At 40.5% G+C, this 25,244-nt stretch overlaps 2 protein-coding genes across 4 annotated transcripts in view; one reads left to right on the top strand and one right to left on the bottom strand.

Moving 5' to 3' along the window:
• The first annotated feature begins 822 nt into the window (after positions 1 to 822).
• Positions 823 to 7,582, top strand: LOC149844362 (TORTIFOLIA1-like protein 1). Its single transcript, XM_089997190.1, has 6 exons — positions 823 to 1,799; positions 2,516 to 2,707; positions 2,928 to 3,033; positions 3,130 to 3,818; positions 4,252 to 5,139; positions 7,141 to 7,582. Exons 1-6 carry the CDS (start codon positions 1,062 to 1,064, stop codon positions 7,333 to 7,335), a joined length of 2,808 nt encoding a protein of 935 aa, XP_089853316.1. The 5' UTR covers positions 823 to 1,061; the 3' UTR covers positions 7,336 to 7,582.
• Positions 7,583 to 8,210: 628 nt separating this feature from the next.
• LOC149844361 (DNA polymerase I A, chloroplastic/mitochondrial-like) overlaps positions 8,211 to 25,244 on the bottom strand; it is a 53,170-nt gene continuing 36,136 nt past the window's right edge. For 2 of the 3 annotated variants that reach the window (XM_089994295.1, XM_089994298.1), the window contains 3 exons: positions 13,627 to 13,839; positions 13,443 to 13,532; positions 8,211 to 8,856 (listed from right to left, as the gene is read on the bottom strand). In XM_089994295.1, coding sequence (XP_089850421.1) covers positions 8,695 to 8,856; positions 13,443 to 13,532; positions 13,627 to 13,839 — 465 coding nt within the window. In that variant the 3' untranslated portion in view covers positions 8,211 to 8,694. Of the gene's footprint in view, positions 8,872 to 13,442; positions 13,533 to 13,626; positions 13,840 to 25,244 lie in introns of all 3 variants that reach the window. The other variant, XM_089994299.1, reaches the window with a different exon arrangement.

Here is a 25,244-nt window from a genome sequence, read left to right as displayed (position 1 = left end):
CCGTGGTCAGCCTATCCAGTTGAGCCTAGCAAGCCAAGCTTGACTTGTTCGGATCGTGTACCAGCTTGCAGAATACAAAGGCAGAAAAGAAAAGAGGAGCGTTTCTTTTCATCATATATTAATCCTTCAAGAAAATGCCCTTCGACCACACAAAGTTACATGTTAGAGTTGCACATCATCACAAGAGCTGGTAGTTACTCTGAAGGACAACAGATGATGAAAACATCGTGATTCTATGAGGAATAAATATTAATTCTTTAAGAAACTGTTTGATTGATCATGTTGGTAGCTAATTTAACATATGAATTCAAGCATCAACGAAGCACTTGTACGATTTTCCCAATCTGTATAAGGTTTGAGAAGATTTTAGCAGCAATTATATATCATGTAGCGTAGCGTGAGGCCAATTTTTGACATGGAGAAAGTCAGTCAAAACTCTGGTTTCCTGTGTATTCATCCGTTATTATTGAATACTCAGTGTAGAATGGGACCCTCTTGAAACGCAGCATCTTTCATGTGAAAACTGAATAGCCGGGACCCCCACGTGGACACATGCTGCTCTCATGAATTAGGCATTTACATTTACACGAATCAAACTGTTTCGAGCTGCTTGTACTAAATAGCATGAAACTGTGAAGGGGACTTTGGCCACTAGGCCGGTGGTAAGCTTTTAGGTTTCATTTTGGGCAAGGAAAACAGATTCATACCCAGAGTTTATACCGTCCAAACATAAGCGGCAAGCTTTAAAGTACTAGTACGGGACTGTGGGCAATGGGCAAGGCTTTTCTTCTTCTTCTTTTGTTGAAACTGAAAAGTATCACTTTCAAATATGGTCGATAATTGCGACATTGTTTCAGATATCCTCCTTGGAACTCCATGCTCCGTAGTCTGGTCAGGTGGTACTGGCAGTGTTTCCTCTCTCTACCTGTTTAACCAGCATCCTCCCACCCCAAAATCTCTCTCCTTTTCTCCTCAAATCCATCCTTTCCTCTTCAACATATCAACCATTTCCCCCTCAAACTTCCTGCAAACTCCATACCCAACAAAAAGAGAGCTGTAAAATGTCTGCTCCAACCACCAACACCGCTCCTCCTCCTCCCAACACCACCACCAAGCCCCCTTCTAAGCCCAAACCCTCCAATCCCTCCTCCTCATCCTCGGCATCTTCCCGAGCCTCCCCTCTCTCCTCCCACCTCCAAATGGTTGAACTCAAGAACCGGATCCTCACCTCCCTCAGCAAGCTCTCCGACCGCGACACCCACCAGATCGCCGCCGAAGACCTCGATAAGATCTCCCAAACACTCGCCCCCGACTCCATTCCCATGTTCCTCAATTGCCTCTACGACGCCGCCGACTACCAACAGAAGCCCATCGTCCGCAAACAATCCATCAAGCTCCTCGCCAGCCTCTCCCTCTCCCACCCGGAGTCCCTCTCCTCCCACCTCCCCAAGATCGTCGCCCACATTGTCAAGAGGCTAAAAGACCCCGATTCGGGGGTCCGGGAGGCCTGTCAATCCGCGGTTGGGGTCTTGGCTGAGCAGTACCTCAAAGAAGGTGAGAAGCACAATGGTGGGTTGGTGGTGGGGTTGATGGTCAAGCCGTTCCTTGAGGCATTGAGTGAGCAGAACAAGACCGTCCAAGCGGGATCTGCAATGTGCCTGGCGAGATTGGTCGAGTGTGCGAGCGATCCGCCTGTTGCTGCGTTCCAGAAGTTGTGCCCCAAGGTGTGCAAGTTCCTGGGCAATCCGAATTTCTTGGCCAAAGCGGCCTTGCTGTCTCTCGTCTCGAGCCTTGCCCAGGTATGCACACACACACACACACACACACACACACCCAACCGTTTCTTCTTCTTCTTTGATCTCATTTGATTCCTTTGGATTCACATTTTTCTCGTTGTTGGTGTCGATGTTGGTGCCAGCATTTTTTGAGATCATTGATTGCCCAACAAAAAAAACTTGGAGAAATCAAGGTGGTTTCGTTTGTAGAGAATGAACGAAGATTTATGTCATGATGGTTTTATTTTTTCGATAGAGAAAGCTGGGGGTTACCCCCCTAGGAAGCATTACTAATGCCATGATGGTTGCTGAAGCATCTCTTTTTTTTTCTTCGTTGAAAAAATTTAGCGGTTTTGGATATTTATCTTATGTGTTTGTGGATTCCCTTGATCAATTGGGAGAAGAACAAAAACATGACAAAACCAAACCAAACCAAACCAAACCCTGTAGTGAGCCCATGTATAGATTTACTTGTTAGAATAGAACAATCACCTTTGGTGCTACACTGGCCAAGCTGCCTAATATGTTTAATTCAAACCATTTATCCACTTAAATCTTATACTAGATTCAGGTCCCTTTTCTGTGAGTTGGATCTCGCAATGCCACATTGTCTCAGCTTCTTCTAACAGTATGGGAACTGATGGAAGCACATGCTTTTAATAAGTCTCAGAGATTTTGTAGATGTATAGTAGAAAGAGTGGGGGGAACTGATAAACTAGTTAATAAGCAATCTTTTGTAGGTCGGGGCAATAGCACCACAAAGTATGCCAGTACTCATGCAATGTATTCATGAATGTCTTGAGAGTAGCAATTGGTCCACGCGCAAGGCAGCGGCTGATGTTTTGTCTCATCTGGCATCTCATTCAAGCCATTTGATTAGCGATGGAGGGGCTTCAACTATCATTGCATTGGAAACTTGTCGTTTTGATAAGGTACTTTTGTAGTTTTGTGCTTCACATTTCATATCTCTGGCCTTCTTTTGTATGAAACTGAAACTGCTCAAGTTCAACTTATCCAAAGAATAAGCTAATAATCACCAATTCAAATGCTTTGTATGTATGAACTTGAAATTTGTTTTATGATCACTTTTGGACTGCATAATGTGCCAAATTGCTGAATTTCAGCAATATTGATCTGCATCATATTTGGTAGGTGAAACCTGTTCGAGATAGCATGACAGAGGCATTGCAACTATGGAAAAATGTTACAGGAAAAGAAGCAGATGGAAACCCAGAAGAAACGAAAACAGTGCCTCAGGGTGAGTGCATTTCATGTTGGTGACTACCTTTGAGCTACTTCATGCCATTTCTTTGACCTTCTTTGCAATTTTAAATTTTTAATGGGATTTCCGAAGGCAAGAAGCCAGAGTCAAATGCACCTTTAGAAAATACGGATCTTCAAACATCAAGTCCCACTGGTGTGAAATCAGAGTCCTGTGCAAAAGATCCTTCCAAGGCCTCTGCTTCTGTTGCTGATTCTCTTTCCAAACCTCAAATGAACACCATATCCAATAAAACAGTTGGACCATTGAAGAAGAAGCCACCAATATTGAATGATAAAGAACTGAATCCAGAATTCTTCCAAAAACTGGAATCAAGGGGCCCAGGTGATTTTCCTGTGGAGGTGGCGGTACCTCGGAAATGTCTTCAGTCATCTCAGTCACAAATTGAAGAAGGATCACAGGCCAATACTGCTAATAATGTAGTTAGCGAGGGGAATACTATGATGCAATGCAGCGACCTGAGTGACTGTAGTAACGGCGATAGCACAAGGGCATATAATAGGGGACAAGTAGCTGATGATGTACCACGTGATAGGTGGTCAGAGAAAAGAACTTTTAGGGGAAAGGATTTGAGGTTGAAAGATTTTGATTACAATGATAAGATTGAAAACAATCAGAAAGAGTTGACTGGCTCTCGAATTGGTTTATCTAGAAGTGATGGTCCCTCGGACAATCCCATGGGTAAAGGAAACTGGTTGGGAATACAGAGGCAGTTGGCACAACTGGAACGGCAACAAGCACATATCATGAATATGTTGCAGGTATATCAACACTTCGAAGCTCACTCTCATTCATGGGAAAATTTTCTGACAACTATTGGGGGTCATATGTTTATAAGAAGAGTTCACAATTCGTTGTCAACTAGATTTGGGCATTGTCCATGGCTTGAAGTTAGATCATAGAGAACCTTATTATGCCCTCTTATTTAAGAAATTTCTTTGAATATAATTGCATTTTGTCAACTGTGTTTAGGTCATTTTGTTTATCTTAACCTTTTACCATTTGGTAAATGTTGGCATCACGTATTTTCTTTTATCTTCAACTTATGTTTTTGGTAAATTTTTCTTCTATTCAGTTCAAAAAGAAAAAAAACATCCTGCTTTTGATATTATTGTATGTCTTCTGTTTTCTGCCAAATAATACAGTTCTATAGATAAAGCTTGAATAAAATTTGGTGTTATTATTTAATTGCAGGATTTCATGGGTGGTTCCCATGATAGTATGGTGACTCTGGAACAAAGGGTGCATGGCCTTGAGAGAGTTGTTGAAGAGATGGCTCGTGATCTGCTACTTGCATCGGGTAGGAGGGGAAGTAACTTGATGCTAGGGATTGAAGGATCCTTCGTTAGGCCTTTAGGTAAATACAATGGACATTCTGATTATGCTGGTTCCAAAATGGGTAGGAATGGTGACGAGTGGATGTTTGCAGATAGGTTTCCTTCTTCTGATTGTAATGTGCTTGGAGCACGGGGAAGAGATCCATCATGGCGATCAGATGCAACTGACGCATGGGATTCTTTTGCTTATGGAAGTCCAAGAAGTGGACACCTTACATCTAGAAGAGCTATAAATAGTGCTACAAGTGATGGGAGATTGTCCAGAACTGATGACGATGTTGATCAGATTGGTGGCAGGAGAGGGTGGGACAAGGGTCCTGGAACCATCAGGCTTGGTGAGGGGCCTTCAGCACGGAGTGTATGGCAGGCCTCAAAGGATGAGGCTACACTGGAGGCAATCCGCGTAGCTGGGGAAGACGGTGGGATCTCTCAAACATCATCACGGATGGCTATCCCTGAATTAACTGCTGAAGCCCTAACAGATGATAACTCAGGGCAGGAAAGGGGACCAATTTGGGCAGCGTGGAGCCAGGCTATGGATTCACTTCATGCAGGTGATGTGGATTCTGCGTATGCAGATGTCCTGTCTACAGGTGATGACCTGCTTCTTGTGAAGCTGATGGACATATCTGGTCCAGTTATGGACCAGCTTTCTAGTGAAATTGCAAACGAGGTTTTGCATGCACTTGCACAGTTTCTTCAAGAACAAAGCTTACTTGATATTGGTTTGTCATGGATCCAACAGGTAATTGTTTCCTTATGCCCCATTGCTGTTTTGATGCAGAAGCAACTGAACTATGGAATTGCCATATTTTACAGTTCTCATAAGTTAAATTTATGTCTGAATTACTAGTGTGCAATGTTAATTGATTTTGTTTGTGTATTTTATGCTAGTTCATGTGTTTGTCAGCATGGTAATCATTCCTATTGGGATATAGCTTGTTTTGGCTATCATTCATTATCATGATCATTCAAATTTGTATGAATATGTCCATGATCTAATTATACTTCTTGTATTGCATAACGTTATGAATCCTGATTTCATATGCACACTTCACCAACTAAAATTGCATTATACTATTTTTATTTTTATTAAATAGATCCAGTCCACCAATCATGATTGAATGCAGGGCTGCTAAGTTTGCTTGGTCTCAATTGGGGATTAATCCAACTCCCTTCTATCCCCAATTGATGACTGGCCTAGCCTTTAAAGGAAACCTCGGGTGGTTTTCCGCAAGGAAGCCCTATGTCGCCGGACCCAGACGTTCCCATGAGCATAGGGAAAAAAGACTCAAGTGTTCAACTGGACTCCTGACAGGAGAGGTGAGGAAGAACTCTGAGATGTTCTCAGTATTCACATGCAATGAAATCACCTGAGTCATCAATCTTGTCAGTAAGCAGATCCAATCCGCCAACCAAGACTTAAAATGCAGTGGTGCCAAGTCTGCTTTGGTCTCAATAGCACTGATGTTCTCAGTTTTTCCACTGCACTGAGTTGTGGTGTCATCCAGTGGTCCAAGCTTATATTACTCCTGGCAGTTTTTATTCTTAGGTCTGCCTCTGTTAGCAATTGAGATGCTATGGCCCATGGTTCTGCAGGAAAGGTAGACGTGCATCAGCTCGTTTATGGCAGAAATATGCTCGACCTTGCACTTCCGCATCTTGGAAATTTGGTCCAACTAACTTTTCTTTGTTATAGTCTGTATTTTTATTTTTTGTGGTGAATACTTCTAGGGATGGCAATGGACCGGGGCGGGGGCAGGGGCGGGGGACAGGGTCTCCACCCCCTCCCCGTCTCAAGATTAGAACCTCCATCCCCGCCTCCATCCCCGCACGGGGATGGATTTTAACCTCCACCCCCACCTTCATCCCCGTTTCATGTCCTCCATCCCCGGTTCAAACGGGGATGAGGCGGGGCGGGGCCCCGTTTCCCCGTAGTCTATTGCCATCCTTTAGAAGGACTGGGGATGGGGCGGTGCTAGGCGGGGATCGTGGTGGGGAAAAGTGTAAGTCCATCCCCGAACGGAGATGGATTTTAACCTTCGTCCCCGCCTCCATCCCCGTTTCATACCCTTCATCCCTGGTCCAAACGGGGCAAGGTGGGGCGGGGCCCCGCTTTCCCTCGGTCCACTGCCATCCCTAAATACTTCCAATGACATAAGGAAATCCAGAGAACTTATTGCTTCTCTAAAACATTAGAAGGTTAGCAGATGGTATGGATATTGGGAGGTACAATGTCATTGTGATAGCTGTTCTAAACTTCTAATATATATTTCTGTGTTCCTTTCTCTGTCTATGTTAGAAGTCTCTACAGGCAAAACCAATAGTGACTCATAAATGCCTTTCTGAGGGCACGAGGAATGGAGCAATTAAGTTGGCCCTGCTTGTGGGTCTAAAATGCTTTTGGCTCTCGTTAATATCTGGATGTATCAGAGGCCAGGCAAAAGGGTGAGGTAGAAAGGGCCTCCATATTAGTTAATCAAGCATCTTGTATTGCCATTTTCTATAAAATGTTTTGAACTTTTCCTTTTTATATCCATGACAAACATTTTGGTCACAAGTGTGTACTTTCATGACCATGTTCTGTTTTTCTGCTGCACATACCAGTGATCTAACTTGATAATTCATGTAAATACCTACTCGAACAGTGGTAGTCAGCTGGGGATTTGGGTCTTTAATATTAAGGGTACAACTTCTCAGATCTAAATGTACTGTTTGATTAATACAGCATGACTTTTCTATGCAGTTGGTGGATTTGGTGGTGGAAAATGGAGCAGATTTCGTGGGCATATCTTTTGAGTGCAAGAAAGCCATATTGTTGAGTTTACATGAAGCATCAACGATGGACCTACCTGATGATTGGGAGGGAGCCTCAGCAGATGAATTGATTCTGCAGCTAGCGTCAGCTTGGAGGATCAACGTACAGCTACTTGAGAAATAGCAGATCAGTTCTATGCCAATGGGTCTAATGTAAATCCTTTGGTGCTTTTGTGCTTCTCCTTTGGGGGCGGAGGGTGGGTTTACTCTTAGAGGCAAATTGTATTTTATATGTAATTTTGCATGAAAAGTGGGAAAAGGCATTCGCCTGTTAATGTGATTTATGAATTATACAGTTTTCTGTCTGGATGGGACAAAGTTACTCGGTGCGTCTTAAAGAACTTTTGATAAGGTTCAAATTTCGATTTCTGAGAAGCAGCATTAGAGTAGCTGGCCCTAGAGATGGATGAATTGAGAATGATTATGTATACAGGTTTGAGTTTTATTCTAAGAAAATCATTCTTTGGATAAGCAAAAGCACCAGCGAATGCTAACTTTGAAATGTCGTAAATGGAAGAAAATTGGGTTAGACATGGTAAGACCTGTTAAGATTAATGCTTTGATTCAATCAATGTTGCTGAGCAATTCCATGTTTAACTTCGTTCAATACTGCAGTCGCTTCAACATTCAACTGTCCAACAAAGCACTCTCACATGCCGAAAAGGATTGTAAGAGTGCTGTCAGACTGCACCACACTTGCCTACTTAGTCGTAAGTTATGCTGCCTCATTGGCTTGAACTCTGAGCAATCGTAACCAAGAGATGACTCAAGACTCCATGGATCCCAACTTAAAATGCAAGAATTGTTTTAAAGAGTAAATGCTGGCTCACTTTTAACGTAGCATTAAGGAAACAAGTTAGTAAAACAGTTACGCAGTGAGAGCAAATAAGCATTTTAATTTAAACTAATATCCACCTGCTGACACGTATGGACCGGATATGTAAGGAATTGAACCAAAAGAGAGAGAGAGAGAGAGAGAGATTGCCATGACTTTACACGTGGGACAACTTCAAAATCGTTTGTCCTCTTTCTTTCCAACATGGCTCTACAATCATGCAATCACTTTCCTAGTTTATGCCAAGCAGAGCATAATATGTAAGGATGACAATCAATTTCTTGGAAACTAAAAGAAGATAATTTACATGAAAGATAAATGGGAGAACAAAAACTGTTTTACAGAGGACTAAGGTTCTGGAGTATCTCCGAATGCTGCTCTTTGCACACACTATATGTTATGCATGCTCCCATCCCTTGAGCTACATGGCAAAATACTTTACGTTTCTGTTAGCAGCCCTCTCCAACGCTCTTCACTCTGACCTCAATGGAGGGCCCCAAGGCACAATCGTCAAAAAACTTTCCCAACAGTACAATCCAATTTAACACAAAGGATGCATCTCATCAATGGGGATTTCCACAGCATGTTCGGCACAAGGATATGGTCTTCATAGACCCACATGGAGTAGCCAAAACAGTTCAATACAGCTTACTTGGCGGCATACCAGTTCAGTGCACACTTAGCATCAACCACCAGGTCAACCCTGAGGAAATTGGTGCCATAGAAAGGTTTGGACATGCACTCGACAACTATTCCTTTGGCAAGCTCCGCTGTTTCGCTAGGCCCTTCCAGTATCACTTCATCATGTATCTACACCGAAATGAACTTTTATAACTCGTTTTGGTTTTCTCGCTTTCAAGTGATCAAGTCATGGCTCATAAAAAAAATCTCAAAAAAAGTGATCAAGCCATAGGAGAGTGATATCATTCACTCAGTGGAACCGAATGGACCAACAATCAGTCGTACAGCAAGTGAGAGATCGGCCTAGACTCTCTCTCTCTCTCTCTCTCTCTCTCTCTCTCTCTCTCTCTCTCTCTCTCTCTCTCTCTTGATGACCACTTCCAGCCTTGTGTGGAAGAAAGCGGTAGGAGTGGAACTGCTCTTGTTGCAACTTGAAAGTTGCAAGTGTAGTGCACTGTTTAAAATCTTGCCGAGTCAACTTGGTTGACTCGGCTCAACTCGCCCATAAACCTGATCAAAAACTTGTTTGACCAGGTTTTCCACAAGACTCGGCCAAGTCAGTTGATTTTTTATGACTCAGTGATGACTCGGTTGGGCCAACTTACGACTCATTCTAAGTCATATGTATACGTACATTATTTATGTATTTATTTATATATTGTATGGGTTACAATGTATATATTTTGCATAATACCATCGGGGGCGCCGCGTGGTTGTTAGAAGCTATCAGTGCATGTCTCCTTGTGGTGGGACCTTGCAGGTTCAAACCCCAATGGCGTTTCAAAGAACTTGCTTCAATATAGTTGAATAATAACTGGTGGGGGTCAGACTAACCCCAGCTTGCCTTTCAAAGAAAAATATATTTTGCATAATGTATAACTATATATATAAGTCTCTATTGCTCATGTTTTTTTAAGTGAATCTAACTTTTGGATCACCAAAATCTGATATGTATGGGATTTATTGGTGATTTAAAAATCAACGGCCAGAAATGCACCAATAAGTTAAAGGTATTTTTATGTCAAAAATACATTATCCAAGGGTCGATTTCTTACAATACTAACTATGTTGAACACGTGTAAAACAACTTGCATATATGAATTTCAACTCATTGATACCGTATTGTGCCAAACTTTATTCGTCACTGGCCAAAAGTAACACACGTGTGTGCGTTGCGTTGGGGCCTACGGTGATACGCGTGTTGCAAAGTGAAAAGTCCATGCCTTGCCTATGGAATTAGGTGGCAGCACAAGGCAACGCAACATTGCTCGTTAGCAGCTCAACAAGCAAACGTTAGTGTGTGCATTCTCTCTCAAGTGCATCTGCTCAGTTACATGCTCCATGCCGTTGGGGTCTCTCCGGCTATGTGTCATGCTTCGGGGGTGCTACGCCACCCGCATCCCATCTCAACTTTTTGTTCACAAACGGAGGCCTTCAATGCAGATTTCATGTGTCACGGTCGAGTATTCTCTCGCACAATCATATGTGGGAGACGTGTCTATGAAGTCAGAACACAGAAAGAAGATACTTCATCCAGAGGTGTCATGTTGGTGCCTATGAGGGCCCACCCAAACTTCAGAGCCGCAAATCTCTATGCACATTGAAAATTACAGAGCCAAAATCGAAATCTCGTAGACACGTGTATATGTGAGGAAGACCTTAATATCGTCGTTTCGGCGAAATATAAAGTCTGTGTTTTGGAACACCATTGGGGACAAAAGTATTGTGTTCCCAAGGGAAAGGTTTCTCTTATTAGCGGGGGTCAGCGTCCATAACACCTATATAGGGGGCCTTCCTCTTGACTTGCATTGGTGCACCACCGTGCGGTTCAGAGTGGGCAACCTTTATATCTTGTGAGTATCAAATTAGAGTGCACGTGAGTGTTCACGAGTATGCAAATTCCCCATGGGCATCTCAAGCATGTGCGAGGCCCACTCTTGTCGCCCGCCTTACCGCCCAATCTCGCACCCTTGCAAGGGGCTCGATGAGTGCATGTCGAGCAGTGATTAATCTTGGCTAAAAAGTTTCACTACGTCATACTAGCAATTGGCTTCGATTGAAGGTCGAAAGACCTTCTCCATCATAGTGGGGGGGTTCCCGTGGGGCCCATTCTGCGCTCCGTGGGCCTGCAGGTCCCAAAATACATTATGCCCCTTGTTCGGTGCATTTTAGGAACTCGATGCTCACTCCAATGTCTGTGATGCTTATTCAGATGTGTAACTGGCTCTACGACCCTCGATTGCTCGTGCGCTCGTCACAGGAAGGCGACACACTCGTCCCTCATTGGCTTGGACGATCATACGTCAAAGAGTTTGGCATCACCTTGCACTATCAACTCGTTCGACTTTGTTGCTCTAAACAATCCATTGTGCTAGGTGTGCATGGGATATGCATTGTCTTGAATATGCTTCTGTTAGGCTTACACAGGTCTTCGTCTCTAAGGCAAGTTGTGTGTCGCACGACCCAAACAGCCCGCCAAGCTCCTTTTCCGCACGAGACAGGAAGTGCTGAAAAAAATATCGTGACAACTGGTATCAGAGCATACTATAATTGTTATAAGAGCTTACTAAACTAGTCGCACGGCTGCCCCAAGTTATTATCAGATTCTGCTTGTCAGTTTTGGACGTCGTCAGAGCCACCCAGACTGCTATCAGAACACCAACCATATTGGTTCGCGGTTTATTTGATGTCTTGGTCTTTGTTGGTATCATTTGTGCGAATGCTTCAAGTTCTCTGTATCGTCCCTTACCAATCAATTCATGACAGACTGATTGAGACACAACACACTGCAAGTGTGAGTTGTGAAGCTTACCGCTCAGAGGCTCATCGTCTTCATCGAGGGTACTTGTAACATTGTTGGAGGCAAAATGTTGCATGATCGAGTTCCTAGATCCAAAAGTGAGTCCTACACTTCCTCCACTCCCTATTGACCGGAGTCACATGGGAGTGTCTGTACCTCCCACTTTGCCCCTTCTATCGACGGATGCTACTACCCAGTTTAGTGAGGCGATTATGAGATGCTTCGTAAGGCTTAGTGGTGATGTTTGTTTCTACAGTTGCTTACTTTTGCAATCGATATTCGCTCATCGGTTGGGCACCTTGGTGTGGTGACCCTTACCTCTTCAAGCATATTAAAGAGATGTGTTCTACTTTAATCCGATGGAGCTTGCTCGCTTTCATTGCTCATGCGACGATGCAGTATAGGGATCGCGTACCGCAATCGACTGATTCTATGCACCTTATCAATAGGGAAGACTTCTCAGAATGCCTCTCTTCTGTCCACTTTATCGGTTCATCTATTCGGCACCTTACCTTAGTGTTGCGTATGCTCATTGATCATTGAGTTTTGCAAGCTTCCCATCGTCAACATCATATGCTTGGTTTGTCTTTACTCAGACGGTTTCTTCACCTACCTTGTATCAGGTCACAAATAGCATCGTCAGGATTGCTAGCTCTTAGGGTTTCGTCCTTGCAACGGGACTTGCTCTCACACCTCGACGAGCATCTCGAGGGTATTCACCACTTCATGAAGGCCAAACTTTCAATTGGATGATTCGAGTATCCACACACTCCATCACTCCTCTCATGTTCACGGAGCAAACATTCCAAACACTTTGTGTTATACCGTTAGAAGGCCAAACCTCCACTTTTTTATGCATGTGAGCGAACTGTTAAGACACTCAATGCCCAACCTATTAGTTGTGCTTTACTGGGAGAAGTCGACGCTCTGCAACCCTCCTCAAAGGACCATCTAGTTGCTGAAGGACCAACTCATATACTAAAAATTGCATTGCTTCATTGGCCCACGTTGCTACGATCTTTTGGGTCATGTGTTGCTCATGGTCACATTGCTCTGCTCAACAGGCCACTATGGGTTGAAAGATGCCCACTCTGCTAGGACCAAACCACATCCAACATCAGCGGCTTTGCCTTGGCCACCTTGGAACTTCATGGCGGCTTGTTTATGTTGCACATCTTCATGGGTGACGATTCCCACACTCCACAGTGGCCTTGCATTGGTCGTCTTGCATTGGTCGTCTTGCATTGGTCGTTATCAAGAACTTCATGGCAACTTTAGTCTCCTCCCAATGGTGAAGTATCGACAAGGACGTGACAAAGATACCCCTTCTTTTTTTAATAGAAGGGCTCAAGGTACCCCTACCCATTCTCGAGCACTGTCACTTTTTTTAATGGACCAAAATGGATTCGGTCAAAGTTGACCAAGTCCATTTTGGACAAAGATAACCTTGGGTGTGAGTTGACTGCACCCAAGGACACATTGACCGCACCCACATCACGTCGCATCGATGCGAGAACGACGGCCTCTTTGGCGAGTCCCTGTGACATAGCTTGAAATTTATTTTGTGATTTATTTTAAATCTTCTAATCAATGTTCAATTATTCATTATTGATTCATAAATAATTTAGTGTCTGATGTTTATTTTTATTTATATATTTTATTAATATTTTTTGTGAAGCTTACACTTTACACCTCACTTCATGAGCGGGTCCTATGCTTCAATACTATCAACAACATTGGGGCACACCCATCCAGCTCCCATCCAAGAGAGTGCCAAAAGACATGGGAAAACATTATATTTTATGGCCTCCATGATATAGCCAAGTAACACACAAATATAAAATGAAGCAACTATGAATTGAAATAGAAAACAAACCAAAAAAGAAAGGGTGTGAAAGAACATCTAAGACTTTACCTGCAGTATTAACTTCCATCCCAGCTCTTTCAAAGTTGAATTCTTGGATATTTCAAGCATTGCACACATAGCAACATCTGCTGCACTTCCCTAATTAGGTTACAAGACAAGATAGTAAAGAATGAATACTTGATGAAATTAAACATTTATGAACATATTGGAAGTAAAGTGCAGAAGAAACAACCTGCACTGGAGTATTGATAGCAGCACGTTCAATGTGTGATCTAAGAGCACTACTAGCATGAGCCAAAGAAGGAAAATGACGGGCCCTCCCAAGCAACGTATGAACGTAGTGATTTTCGTGAGCTTCTGCTTTGCGCTCTTCTTGCCAATGAAGTACCTCCCGTCTTTCCTTGTACCAAAGCTTTACGGTTTCTTTTGCCTCCTTAAGAGAAACCTGATTAAACAAAATTTGAGTTGGAAGACAAAATGGTTTGTCACTCAACTTGCATTTCTAGAATTATTGACATTGAAAATTTTACTCATAAGACAATATTCACAATGAAAAATCAATGGTCTTCATGAGCTCACATTTTTTTCTCTCTCTACATAGAAATGGGAAGAATGAAGTCCACACACACAAAAAAAAGTGCAGATACACAAATCCACTATGGGAAAATGCACATAAGCCACCAAGGGCTAGAACAAGCACTCAAGAGCGCACACAAGCCACTAATAGGAACACTCAATATAAAAAATATATTTTTATTAAACAAAATAATGCTCAAGAGAGGCATAAGAACTACATGGGAGAGATCCCATTCAAAAAGCATGGGCTAGACCCAACGGCTAGATGGGCAGCTATAAATGGAACAAATAAAAAAAAATACAAAACTGCTCCTAATGGGCAGAACCTATTACACAATGTACTATTACAAAAAATGCCCCTAGAGGGCATGACCTATTACAAAAGAATAAACACACACACACACACACAGATATATATATATATTAACACCCCCTCAAAGTGATGGTTGAGATAACCGAAAATTTATCGAGGAACGAAAAATGAGGCATCGACAAAGCCTTCGTGAAGAATTACACAATTTGATATTCAAATGTGACATAAGGAAGTTCAATAGTGCCCCGAAGAAACTACTCCCGAACATAGTGGCAATCAAAGTTACCGAAAGCGCCATAGAAAATGGGGAAGCATGCTTCCTCAAAGCGTGTTTCGGAAGCAAGAAACTTGCTGGGAAGCGCAAAAAAAAATGGAAAGCATGCTTCCCACTTTCCATTTAGGGGAAGCTCGCTTCCCCATTTTTTTATTTTTATTCTCTTTTTTCACTTCCCCTCGCTTCTTAGGTCATTTTCGGTTCGCTTCCGAGACTATTCCTTGTTCGCTTTTAAGTCATCCCACGCTTCCAGCTTCCTAAAATTTTGAAAGTGTCTCGCTTCTCGCTTCCCACTTCCGCTTTCCAGATCGCTTCCTCGACTGACAACTTTGGTGGCAATCCATCTCCCGAACATAGTGACATAAGGATCTTCATCTCTTGTTGTCACAACACATCTTCGTAGGAGTAGAGATGATGGCACCCATATCTTTCAATAGACTTCGTAGGAGTAGAGATGATGGCACCCATATCTTTCAATAGACTTCTTAGCCAAACAATTTTGGTGGTGGTAGTTGTCATTGTCTGATACTCGATTTCAGTGGAGTGACACCTTTTGTTGTTTCTTACGCCTCCAAGATATAAGTGAATTGTCGAGAAACACACAATAACTTGTAGTGAAAATACGATCATTAGGGTTGCCTCCCCAATCTGAATCAGTATAAGCAATCAAATTAAGAGATGAAGAAGAGGATAAGAAAACCCCATTAGTTATGATGCCTTTTAAATATCTAACAATTCCCGTAACTACAATGTGGACTGAAGTGGGCGCATGTTAAAACTGACTTATGCAGTGGAATGCATATGCTATGTTGAATCAAATGATGGATAAATATGTGAGAAACCCAATTAGTTGACGGTAGGGAGTGGGATCCTATAATAGAATGCCATCATTGACTCTCATTTTCACGTTGAGTACCTCATGAGTATCCATTACCTTACGTATCCTCTTGAAGAGTATACAACCTCGATACCTAAAAAATACCTCAGGAAGCCAAGGTCAGACATATCAAAATTTCTTTCAACACCTTTAACCTCATCAATATATCACTATCAATGATAATCATATCATCAACTATAATAATAAACTAATTATACAAGTTCCTACATTTCTAATTGTTGAGAATAGGTGGTTTTTAGGTTAAGTTGTTCCTTATTAGAGGTTTTCTGAAATACTTTTTTCATAAGGTCTTAGTTGTAATTTCTTTGTTTTGCCTCTCTCTATTTAATATAGAGAGAAGCCCTAATGAGGATTAAGCTTTCTGTTTTCTTTGCACAGCCGTCTCTCTCTCTCTCTCTCTCCCGTTCATCTTCTACACTAATAAAAAGAGCAGTGTCAGTAAACAAATTCATTGCTAATAATAACTTTACTAAAACGATCATACTAGGGCTTAGGGGCCTACTTAAGACCATAAAGAACTCTTTTCAGTTTAAGAACCTTACCCTTTTCAATATCAAACCCAGGTGGAGGGTCCATGTCAACTTCTTCATTAAGAACCCCTTTAAGAAATGCATTTTTGACGTCTAATTGGTAAATTGATCATTTCTTAATCAAGGCTACCGCTATAAGAGTCCTAACACTTGTCATTCTAACTACAGGTGCAAAAGTTTCTTAAGTCATTCTCATATTCTTGAGCATACCCCTTAACCATTAGCCTAGCTTTGTACCTTTATAAGGTTCTATCACTCTTGTTTTTAACTTTGAATACCCATATACATCCTATGGTTTTCTTTCCTAAGAGAAGGTTCACAATTTCCCAAGTTTTTGCTCTATGGAGGGCATCTAACTCAACCTTCATAGCTTCTACCCACTGAGAGTAATTCTTAGCTTCTTTGTATGTGGATGGTTAAAAAAAACATGAATGACTAATAAACAAGCTTTATATCTAGAGGAAAAGGACTCATAGGACATGAATCTACTATGGGCCTTAGATATACGATCCAAACATCTAAAATTGGTCACATCTATGGATTGCTTTTGCATAAATTTATCAAGTACACGTGGTTGTTCCTCGTTATTACACCGGGAATAGACCTTAAGCTCTTGAATATCATTGGTCTTATTAATATTGTCTTCGTTACCAACAATGTTTGGAGAGTCAATAACAACATTATGATTTCAATCATCATCATTGTTACTTGGTTCAATGGTGATGTAATCATTATCAACATCATTCTCAAGAACATAATAAATGTTAGATGATTCATTCATTTCCTTAGACAATAAATCAAACAATAAAGAGTGGACATGATCTTAGTTATATATTTCTTAAAACCATTCTCATTTTCAAGAAAAGTTTCATTTCTCAAAATATAAAGTTTTTATTTTTTAAGTCATAACTATAACTTTTTTTATTTTTCTCATAACCAAGAAAGACACATTCAATGGTTTTAGGAGATAATTTATCATTTCTTTAACAAAGCACAAAACACTTACACCAAAACTCTTAGTCTTTTAAAATTCGTTCAATATCAAAAAGTTTTTCTGAAGGATGTTCTTCAAAGCAGATGACATTCTATTTATTAAATAGATCGCGGTCAGAGCGGCTGAGGCCCAAAAATTTTTTGGAACAGTTTTTGAAATAAGTAACATTCTAGTAGTCTCTATGATGTGTCTATGTTTCATTTCGGCAAGGCCATTTTGTTGTGGGGTTCTTAGGCAAGATCTTTGATGAAAGATTCTATTTTCTTTTAAATAACACTATCTCATTTGATAAAAATTTACCGCTCGAATCCGAACGAAAGATAGGTATGTTAGTTTGAAATTGATTTTTAATTAAATTGTGAAATTGCTTAAAACAAGAGAATGTTTCCGATTTTTGCCTAAGGAAATAAACCCAAGTATACCTAGTATAATCATCAATAAATATAACATAATAGGAGAATCATCCTTTAGACATGACTGGAGCGGGTCCCCACACATCCGAGTGCACCAATTCAAAAGGTCTCATAGTTTCATAAGATCTAGAATAAAAAGAGTTTACATTTTTTCAAGAACACAATCTTTGCACACAAGTTCTTTCTCATTATAAATTTTTTTCAAAAAAGGAAAGAAAAAAAGTTTAGATAAAGTTGGATGACCTAGTCTTCTATGTCAAGTTTCTATATCCTTTTCTTGAGCATAGTTACAAAAAGAGTTTCTTGGAATATACAAAAAATCCATATAGTATGAATCTCCTCTGCACAAAGCAACTCTTAGATGACAAGGAGATTTCACACCCATGATCAAAATTTTGAGAAACCGATAGTAAGTTTAAATTTAATTTAAGAATAACTCTAACTTTTGGAACAAATAATTTTTTGAAATTGTTTTTATAATCTCCAATGCTTGTGATTTCTAAAGAAGTGTCACCGATAGTAGAAACACTAAAAAAATCTTTATCGGTGCAACAATTGGATAGTAGAGAACCATTTGGTGTCAAGTCAAAAGAAGCTCCCGAGTCAAGGATCCTAGGTGACATACCCGAAGGAGAAGAGGATGAGACCACGACGCCTGATGTGGAAGTAGAAGTCTTCAAGTGTTATTGTAGAGTTGTGGCCAATTGTGCAATTGAGAGGTCTTCAAGCTCTCCACCTTTGCTGCCAAGCCTACCATTGTTGCTTATTTTAGAAGAGTCTCCAACAGTAGCCACATTCTTTAACTTGGGGCAAGTCAACTTTATGTGACCCGTCTCATTGCAAAAGTGACATGAAGTTTCTAGATCCTCCATTGTTTTGTTTTCTAAAATGTTGAGGTCTATATGCCTTGGTAGTGACACCAGGTTTGGAAGCGGCAAAAACAGTTTGTCTTTTTTCTCCTCTTTCAATTATCCTTCCTCCATACTCAACTCGGTAAGAGTCTCATGGAGAGAAGAAATTTTGGATTTATGAAGCAACAACATTTTTACTCCTTCAAATTCGGACCTTAGACCGTTGAGAAACATAAAGAATTGTTCTCTTTTGAGTTGTTCTTGTCTAAGACAAAGATCCACGATGGTTTTTAATTTGGGCTCGAAAACAATAAGTTCCCTCTATAAAATGGTCATTTAGTTGTAGTAGTCTAGGATGAATTTGTGACATTTGTCCCCTTGCTTCAAGGACATCATCCTCTTGTGAAGGTTCCACCAATGAGCCATGTCCTTCATAGTGTACACGTCTCCCAAGAACTCCCATGCTTCCTTGGACACTTTGAATTGGGGCACATTATCAAGAATGGAAGCATCTACACTGCTCACAATCCATGCCAATATTTTAGCATTGTTCATCTGCCACTCCATGTGTCTTCTTTAAAATTCAAGAATGGCAATGACCTTATCATCTTCTTTAAGGAACTTCAAGTTCTCATCCACAATTTTTGTAAATGAAAGTTGAGGCTATGGACAATCTCCAAACTTGGATAATATGTGATTCTCCATAGTAGAGGCCCAAGTGCGATAGGTGGAGCCATTCAACTTGATAGACATGATGACCACGGACTCCTTCTCCATGATGAGCAATGGAGAGATTTGATGAAGAGTTGAAGATCTGGCACACACTCCAAGAATGAGCTCAATCACCGTGAAGGTCCACCAATAAAATTAGGCTCTGATACCATGTAATGAAACTAGGAAAAGAATTGCACATACACAAATCCACTATGAAAAAATGCACATAAGTCACTAAGGGCTAGAACAAGCACTCAAGAGCACACACAAGCCACTAATGGGCTTAACAATCAATATAAAAAATATATTCTTATTAAAAAAGATAATGCTCAAGAGAGGCATACGCACTACATGGGAGAGATCCCATTTAAATAAGCATGGGCTAGACCAACTAGCTGTTAGGCTAGTCTAATGGCTAGTTGGACTAGCCCAACAGCTATAAATGGGACAAATAAAAAAAATAAAAAATAAAAACAAGAAAATGAAAAAAAATACAAAACTGCCCCTAATGAGCAGAACCTATTACCCCCCATGTACAATTACAAAAATGCCTCTATAGGGCATGACCTATTACAAAAGAATAAAGATATATATATATATATATATATATATATATATATATATATATATATATATATATATATATATATATATGTGTGTGTGTGTGTGTGTATTTTAACTGTGTGAAATTTTTGGTTGTGCATGTTATAAGCATATGTTTACTGCTAGAGATAAATTGGATTCTAAGGCTGTCAGGTGTATTTTTCTAGGGTACTCTCCTACTCCAAAGGGATACAAATGTTATGATCCTATCAATAGGAAGAGATATATATCAAAGGATGTGACATTCTTTGAGAATAAACCCTATTATCTAGTAAAAGGGGAGACTCAATAAATAGAAACAGACTAACTCATGTTTACCCTTGATTCCTATAATTAATAGTGAGAATTCACAAAAAAGTCTAGAAGACAAAGAAGATAGGGAAACCAATGGGGGCTCCGCTTGTCTGGCAGGAGCAGCTAGTGCATGTCACCTTGTGTTGGGACGTTTTAGGTTCAAAACCCAATGGTATAGTTGTATAACTGGTAGGGGTCTGCCTAACCCCAGCTTGCCTTTCAAAAAAAAATAGAAGATGGGGAAGTCATGACCTATACTGGAGGTGAAAGAAATGTTATAATGACTAATCTATGTCACATGGGTGCGGGTGCGGGTGCGGGTGCGGGTGCGGGGATTCGGCACTTCCAAAAAACCCGGGTGCGGGGGTGCGGCAGGGGCAAAAATGTAAATATATATATAGAGAAGGGTGTCCGGGGGTTCCCCCGGCACGGGTCGGGGTCCAGTTTTTTTTTGCTGGTGTGTTTGTTTGAAGACTTGTTACCCATGTTCTGCTTGTTGTGTACTTTGGCACAACGGGACAAAATTGATGAACCGAAAGGATTGGCAATCTGATCGACCCAGCCTGTTGTGTTCTACTGACTGTCATGATTCAATCATGTCTGAAACTCCCTGGTCTTCACGAAAAAAAATATAAGTGAAAGGTTTGATGTGGTTTGTTGGAGAGAGAGTCTTCACGAGGCCTACGGTTCCACTGCCACGCCACTGCCTAGGGTTCTTAAAATTTCATTTTATATACAGTTGCACACAGATCACAGCTAAAAGAAATTTATTGGATTTGACATGTGGAAAAGAGAGGTCTACACAAGGTTACGGCTAGAGCACCCATCTCGTCAGGAGAAAAGTGAATACTAATAGCCACCAAGGCTACCACCACCATTATCATTTATTATGGAGAGAGAAAATCCTTGACGAAGAAGGATCATCATTTCCAAGTTAACAGTATGTTTTACAACGCTGTGAATTAATTGTTTGGAGGCAGGAATAGCATGGGATGCCAACAAAGCTCGTCAGATGTTGTGGACACAAGTGCCCCTTTATAAAACAAGAGCAGCAGCAGCAAGCAACTGTCATCAGAATCTTTTTTTTTAAATTCCGCAGCCCATTTCATAGGGCAAATTTAAAAAAAAAAATCCAAAAAAATGGACCGAAATGACCCTGAGTGCGGTCAACGCACCCAGGATCGGGTTGACCGCACCCGCGTCGACTCGCGTTGATGCGGGTGCGGCACCCTGCTAGCCGAATCCCTGTGACATAGTGACTAATCCTTTCACAACTACTATCAAAGGGGCTTATTCATAATCAAGTCCAAGCTTAGCCAACCAAGAAGACATCACTGGGAATATCTCAAGTGCCTTTGTTGACCTTGATCTGCTAACTGCTCTTAGAAAAGGTAAGAGATCTTGTACATCTCATCCTATTAGCGATTTTGTAACTTATGTCTCAACTTCAAAGGCTTACCAAGCTTTTGTGGTCAATTCCGAGTCAAACCCTACTCCAAAAAGTGTGGAGGAAGCATTGGCACCCCCAAAGTGGAAAGAGGCTATGATCCAGAAAATGGATGTTTCAGAGAGAAATCAAACATGAGAAGTCACTGGTCTACCAAAAGGAAGAAAACTTGTACAGTGCAAGTGGGTTTATATTCTCAAATTTAAAGTAGATGAGACCAATGGAAGATATGAAGCTAGATTGGTTGCTAAAGATTACAGCCAATCCTATGCAATCGACTATTAGGAGACCTTTGCTCTTGTGGTCAAATTGATCTTGTGCTTATAAGCCTGGTTGTTTGTGTGTTTCCCCCATAGTTTCAAGTTGTCTAATGATGGTAATAAAGTGTGAAGGTTAAAGAAGGCCATATATGGGCTCAAGTAATCTCCAAAAGCATGGTTTGAAAGATTTGGTACTGCAACTATTCAATTCAGATACAGAAGTACAAGTGACAATATACTTTTTGTGAAGGGGGATTGAAAACTTTTTCTGTTAATTGTTCATGTAGACGACATTGTGATTACAGGGGATAATGAAAAAAAGATAGAAGACTTAAATACATATTTAAGAAGAGTATTTGATATCAAAGATCTTGGGCCCCTACATTACTTCTTATGCATTGAATTCTTAAGATCGAGCAAAAATATCATTCTCTCCCAAAGAAAATACACTCTTGATCTCTTGAAAGAAGTGGGAATGCTTGGAACAAGAATGCAAACACTCGTATTAAAGTCAACTACAAGCTAGGTCAAAGCAAGAATGAAGAATTGGGAGATAATGGAAGGTATCAAAGATTGGTTGGAAAACTTATATATCTCACTATCACCGGACCAGATATAACATATGTTGTGGGTATACTAATCAAATTTATGCATTGTCCAAAACTCTTTCCCATATGAGTGGTGTGCATCGAATCTTAAGATATTTGAAGCAGAGCCCTAGAAAGGGACCTCTATAAGCTAATCATGGGCATTTTGATATAGAATTGTATGCAGATACAGATTGGGCTGGAGCAATTGAAGATAGGAGGTCAACCTCAGGGTATTGTGCATTGGTTGGAGGGAACTTGGTGTCATAAACCAAAAAACAGACGGTGGTAGCTAGATCTAGTACGGAGGCAGATATACGGCTTTAGCACATGGAATATGTGAGGGCATGTGGTTGAAGTCATTGGTCTCATAATTAAAGCTCAAAGTCATGATACCCATATTATTATTTTGTGACAACCAGGCAGCTGTTTAGATAGCGTCGGATCCAGTCCATCATGAAGGACTAAACATATAGAGATGGACTGCCACTTCATTAGGGAGAAAATTGAGTCCAAGCAATTCGAAGTTCACTATGTAAGTTCTCAACTCCAATGGGCTGACATCCTTACTAAAGTTGTAAATAAAATGAGGCTCCAAGAAATTAGTGGCAAGTTGGGGACGTTAGATATTTTCTCCTCAACTTGAGGGGGAGTGTTTGGGAATGATACAATTATATGAAGGTATTTTTTGGTATTAGAATAGTCTTGCAACTTAAGAGTCATATGTACTTTATTGTAAGAGTTTCTGTCCTAGGACATATTCTTTTTGTAAAAGGAGATGTATATATGTTACAGAATAAAATGAGATGTTACTTTTTTGCTGCCCTAATTTCTTATCTCTCTCTATCATTACCTCTCTCACTCCCATCTCTTCTCCTCCCTCTCATTCTCTTTTCAAACTGCTCCTTCTCCCTCACTTGATACGTTGAGTGCAGATCATATGACCATGGTCACATGAAGAACATCATCCTCTATACTTAACTCGGTTAGAGTTTTATATAGAGTTGGAATATTGGGTCTCTGAAGTAGCATCATCCTTACTCCTTTAAATTTGAGCCTTAAATCATTAAATAAACATAAAAAGATGCTCCCTCTTGACTTGCGCTTGTCGAAAATGAAGGTCGCCAGAGTTTTCCCACTTATGTTCCAAGATGGCCAACTCATTTCAAAGTTGGACCATCACATTATGGTAATCCAGAACAATCTTCTCCCCATCATAGTGAAGATGACTTTGTGAAGGTTCCACCATATCTTTTAGTGCATACATGTCTCTCAAAAATTACCATGCTTCTTGAGCTACTTTGAGTCCAATGACACTATCAAGGATTGATACTTCCACACTAATGATCCACGCCAAGATTTTGGCATTGTCCATGAGCGATTTCATATGCTTTTTCTCATATTCTTGAGTAGCCACAACCTTTTCTCCATTGTCTAACTTGGTGAATGAGAGTTATGGATCGAGACAACTACCCAAAACATACTTGATCAACCCCTTGTAACTAAATACAAAAGATATTCAAATGTCACTTATGGACATACACAATCACAACCACCACTTATAGGTCAATTACATGAACACAAGAGACACAAATCAGCCGCTTAAGGGCACACAATACATAAAAAATATAAAATGTTATGATAAAATGCTCTAAGAAAAAGCATACATGGATTGGGGTTTCAACCATGGTTGTCAGTCGAGGAAGCGGGAAGCGATATGGGAAGCGGGAGCGGGAAGCAAGGCACTTTCAAAAATTTAGGAAGCGAGAAGCGTGGGACTACTTAGAAGCGAATCACGAACCGTCTTGGGAGCGAACCGGAAGCGACCTAGGAAGCGAGGGAGAAGCGAAAAAAGAAGAAAAAAATAAAAAATAAAATGAAAAAAAGAGGGAAGCGTGGGGGAAGCGCGTTTCCCAAAAAAGGGGGACGCTTCCCCACGCATTTCAAAAGCGCGACGTTTCGCGCTTCCGAAACGCGTATCGGGGAAGCGCGCTTCCCCTACTGTAGGGGTGCTTCCGGTAACTCTGGTTTCAACCCCTTTATATACACAAAGGAGACAAGAGGGAACCGTTGGGACCTCCCCAACGGCTAGAAATGTAGTTGTTGGGGAGATGCCAATGGCTCTATGGTCTAAAGACCATTAAGCTCTTCCCTAATCCACCAATTACAAAAGTAAAAATAAAAGAAAAGAAAATGAAAATGGAAAAGAGGTGCACAATGATAATAATACCCTTATGTACAAAAAGACTAAAATACCCCTATGTATATACATTGACATCCCTTAGGCAAAAATGTGATTCTCCATAATAGAGACCTATGTTAAATAATTGGAGGCATTTAACTTGATGAGCATGGCAAAGATAAATTCTTTTTCCATAACGAGGTAGGAAGAAGGGATGCAGAAGGAAGAAGACTTGAACACTCTCTTGGCGCAATGAACACCCTTGGAGACACGAGCACCGCGGGTACTCTCCAATCACATACACAATCTTCAAGGATCAAATAGCACGTAATGAAAGGTCCACCAATGGAGAGCAAATCCACAAACTTCAAGAGCTCAAAATTAAGGCACTCACCACAAGCCACTAAGGGCACTAAGATAGAACTCAAAGAGAGCACACACTTGAAAAATAATATTTTATTAATTGGAAGGAATGCATATCATACAAAGGGGAAAAAGTCCCATATATATACAACAAGAGAGGACCCCAATAGCCATTAGAGCATCCTCACGGCTAGTATAGCAAGCTGTTAGGATGCTCCAACGACTAGCTAGCCAAAAGACTGAAATGCTCATAAAGGGCATATAAAATACAACAAATGAAAATTAAGAAAACAAAAAATCCTAATATACAGTCTAATATATATATATATATATATATATATATATATATATATATATATATACATATATATATATATACATATATATATATATATGTATATATATATATATGTATATATATATCATAGTCACAAATATTGGTATTGTTAAAATATGTTGTAATTTCGTATATATATTTTATATATATATAAGGTAATACATATACATATATTACATATGTATATGTATCTACCTATATATATATATAAAAT

The sequence above is a fragment of the Nuphar pumila genome, chromosome 2 (assembly GCF_984573655.1).
Source record: "Nuphar pumila chromosome 2, dmNupPumi1.hap1.1, whole genome shotgun sequence".
In the NCBI taxonomy this organism is placed as follows: Eukaryota; Viridiplantae; Streptophyta; class Magnoliopsida; order Nymphaeales; family Nymphaeaceae; genus Nuphar; species Nuphar pumila.
Note: the sequence above shows the minus strand (reverse complement) of the source record. Positions and strands in the feature narration are given on the sequence as shown.

What these genes read in the sequence shown, in the direction of transcription:
- LOC149844362 (XM_089997190.1), top strand. Translation starts at nt 1,062, where the DNA reads ATGTCTGCTCCAACCACCAACACCGCTCCTCCTCCTCCCAACACCACC. An exon ending in AAACTTGTCGTTTTGATAAG is followed by an intron (nt 2,708 to 2,927) that starts GTACTTTTGTAG and finishes CATATTTGGTAG; the next exon opens with GTGAAACCTGTTCGAGATAG. An exon ending in ATATCATGAATATGTTGCAG is followed by an intron (nt 3,819 to 4,251) that starts GTATATCAACAC and finishes ATTTAATTGCAG; the next exon opens with GATTTCATGGGTGGTTCCCA.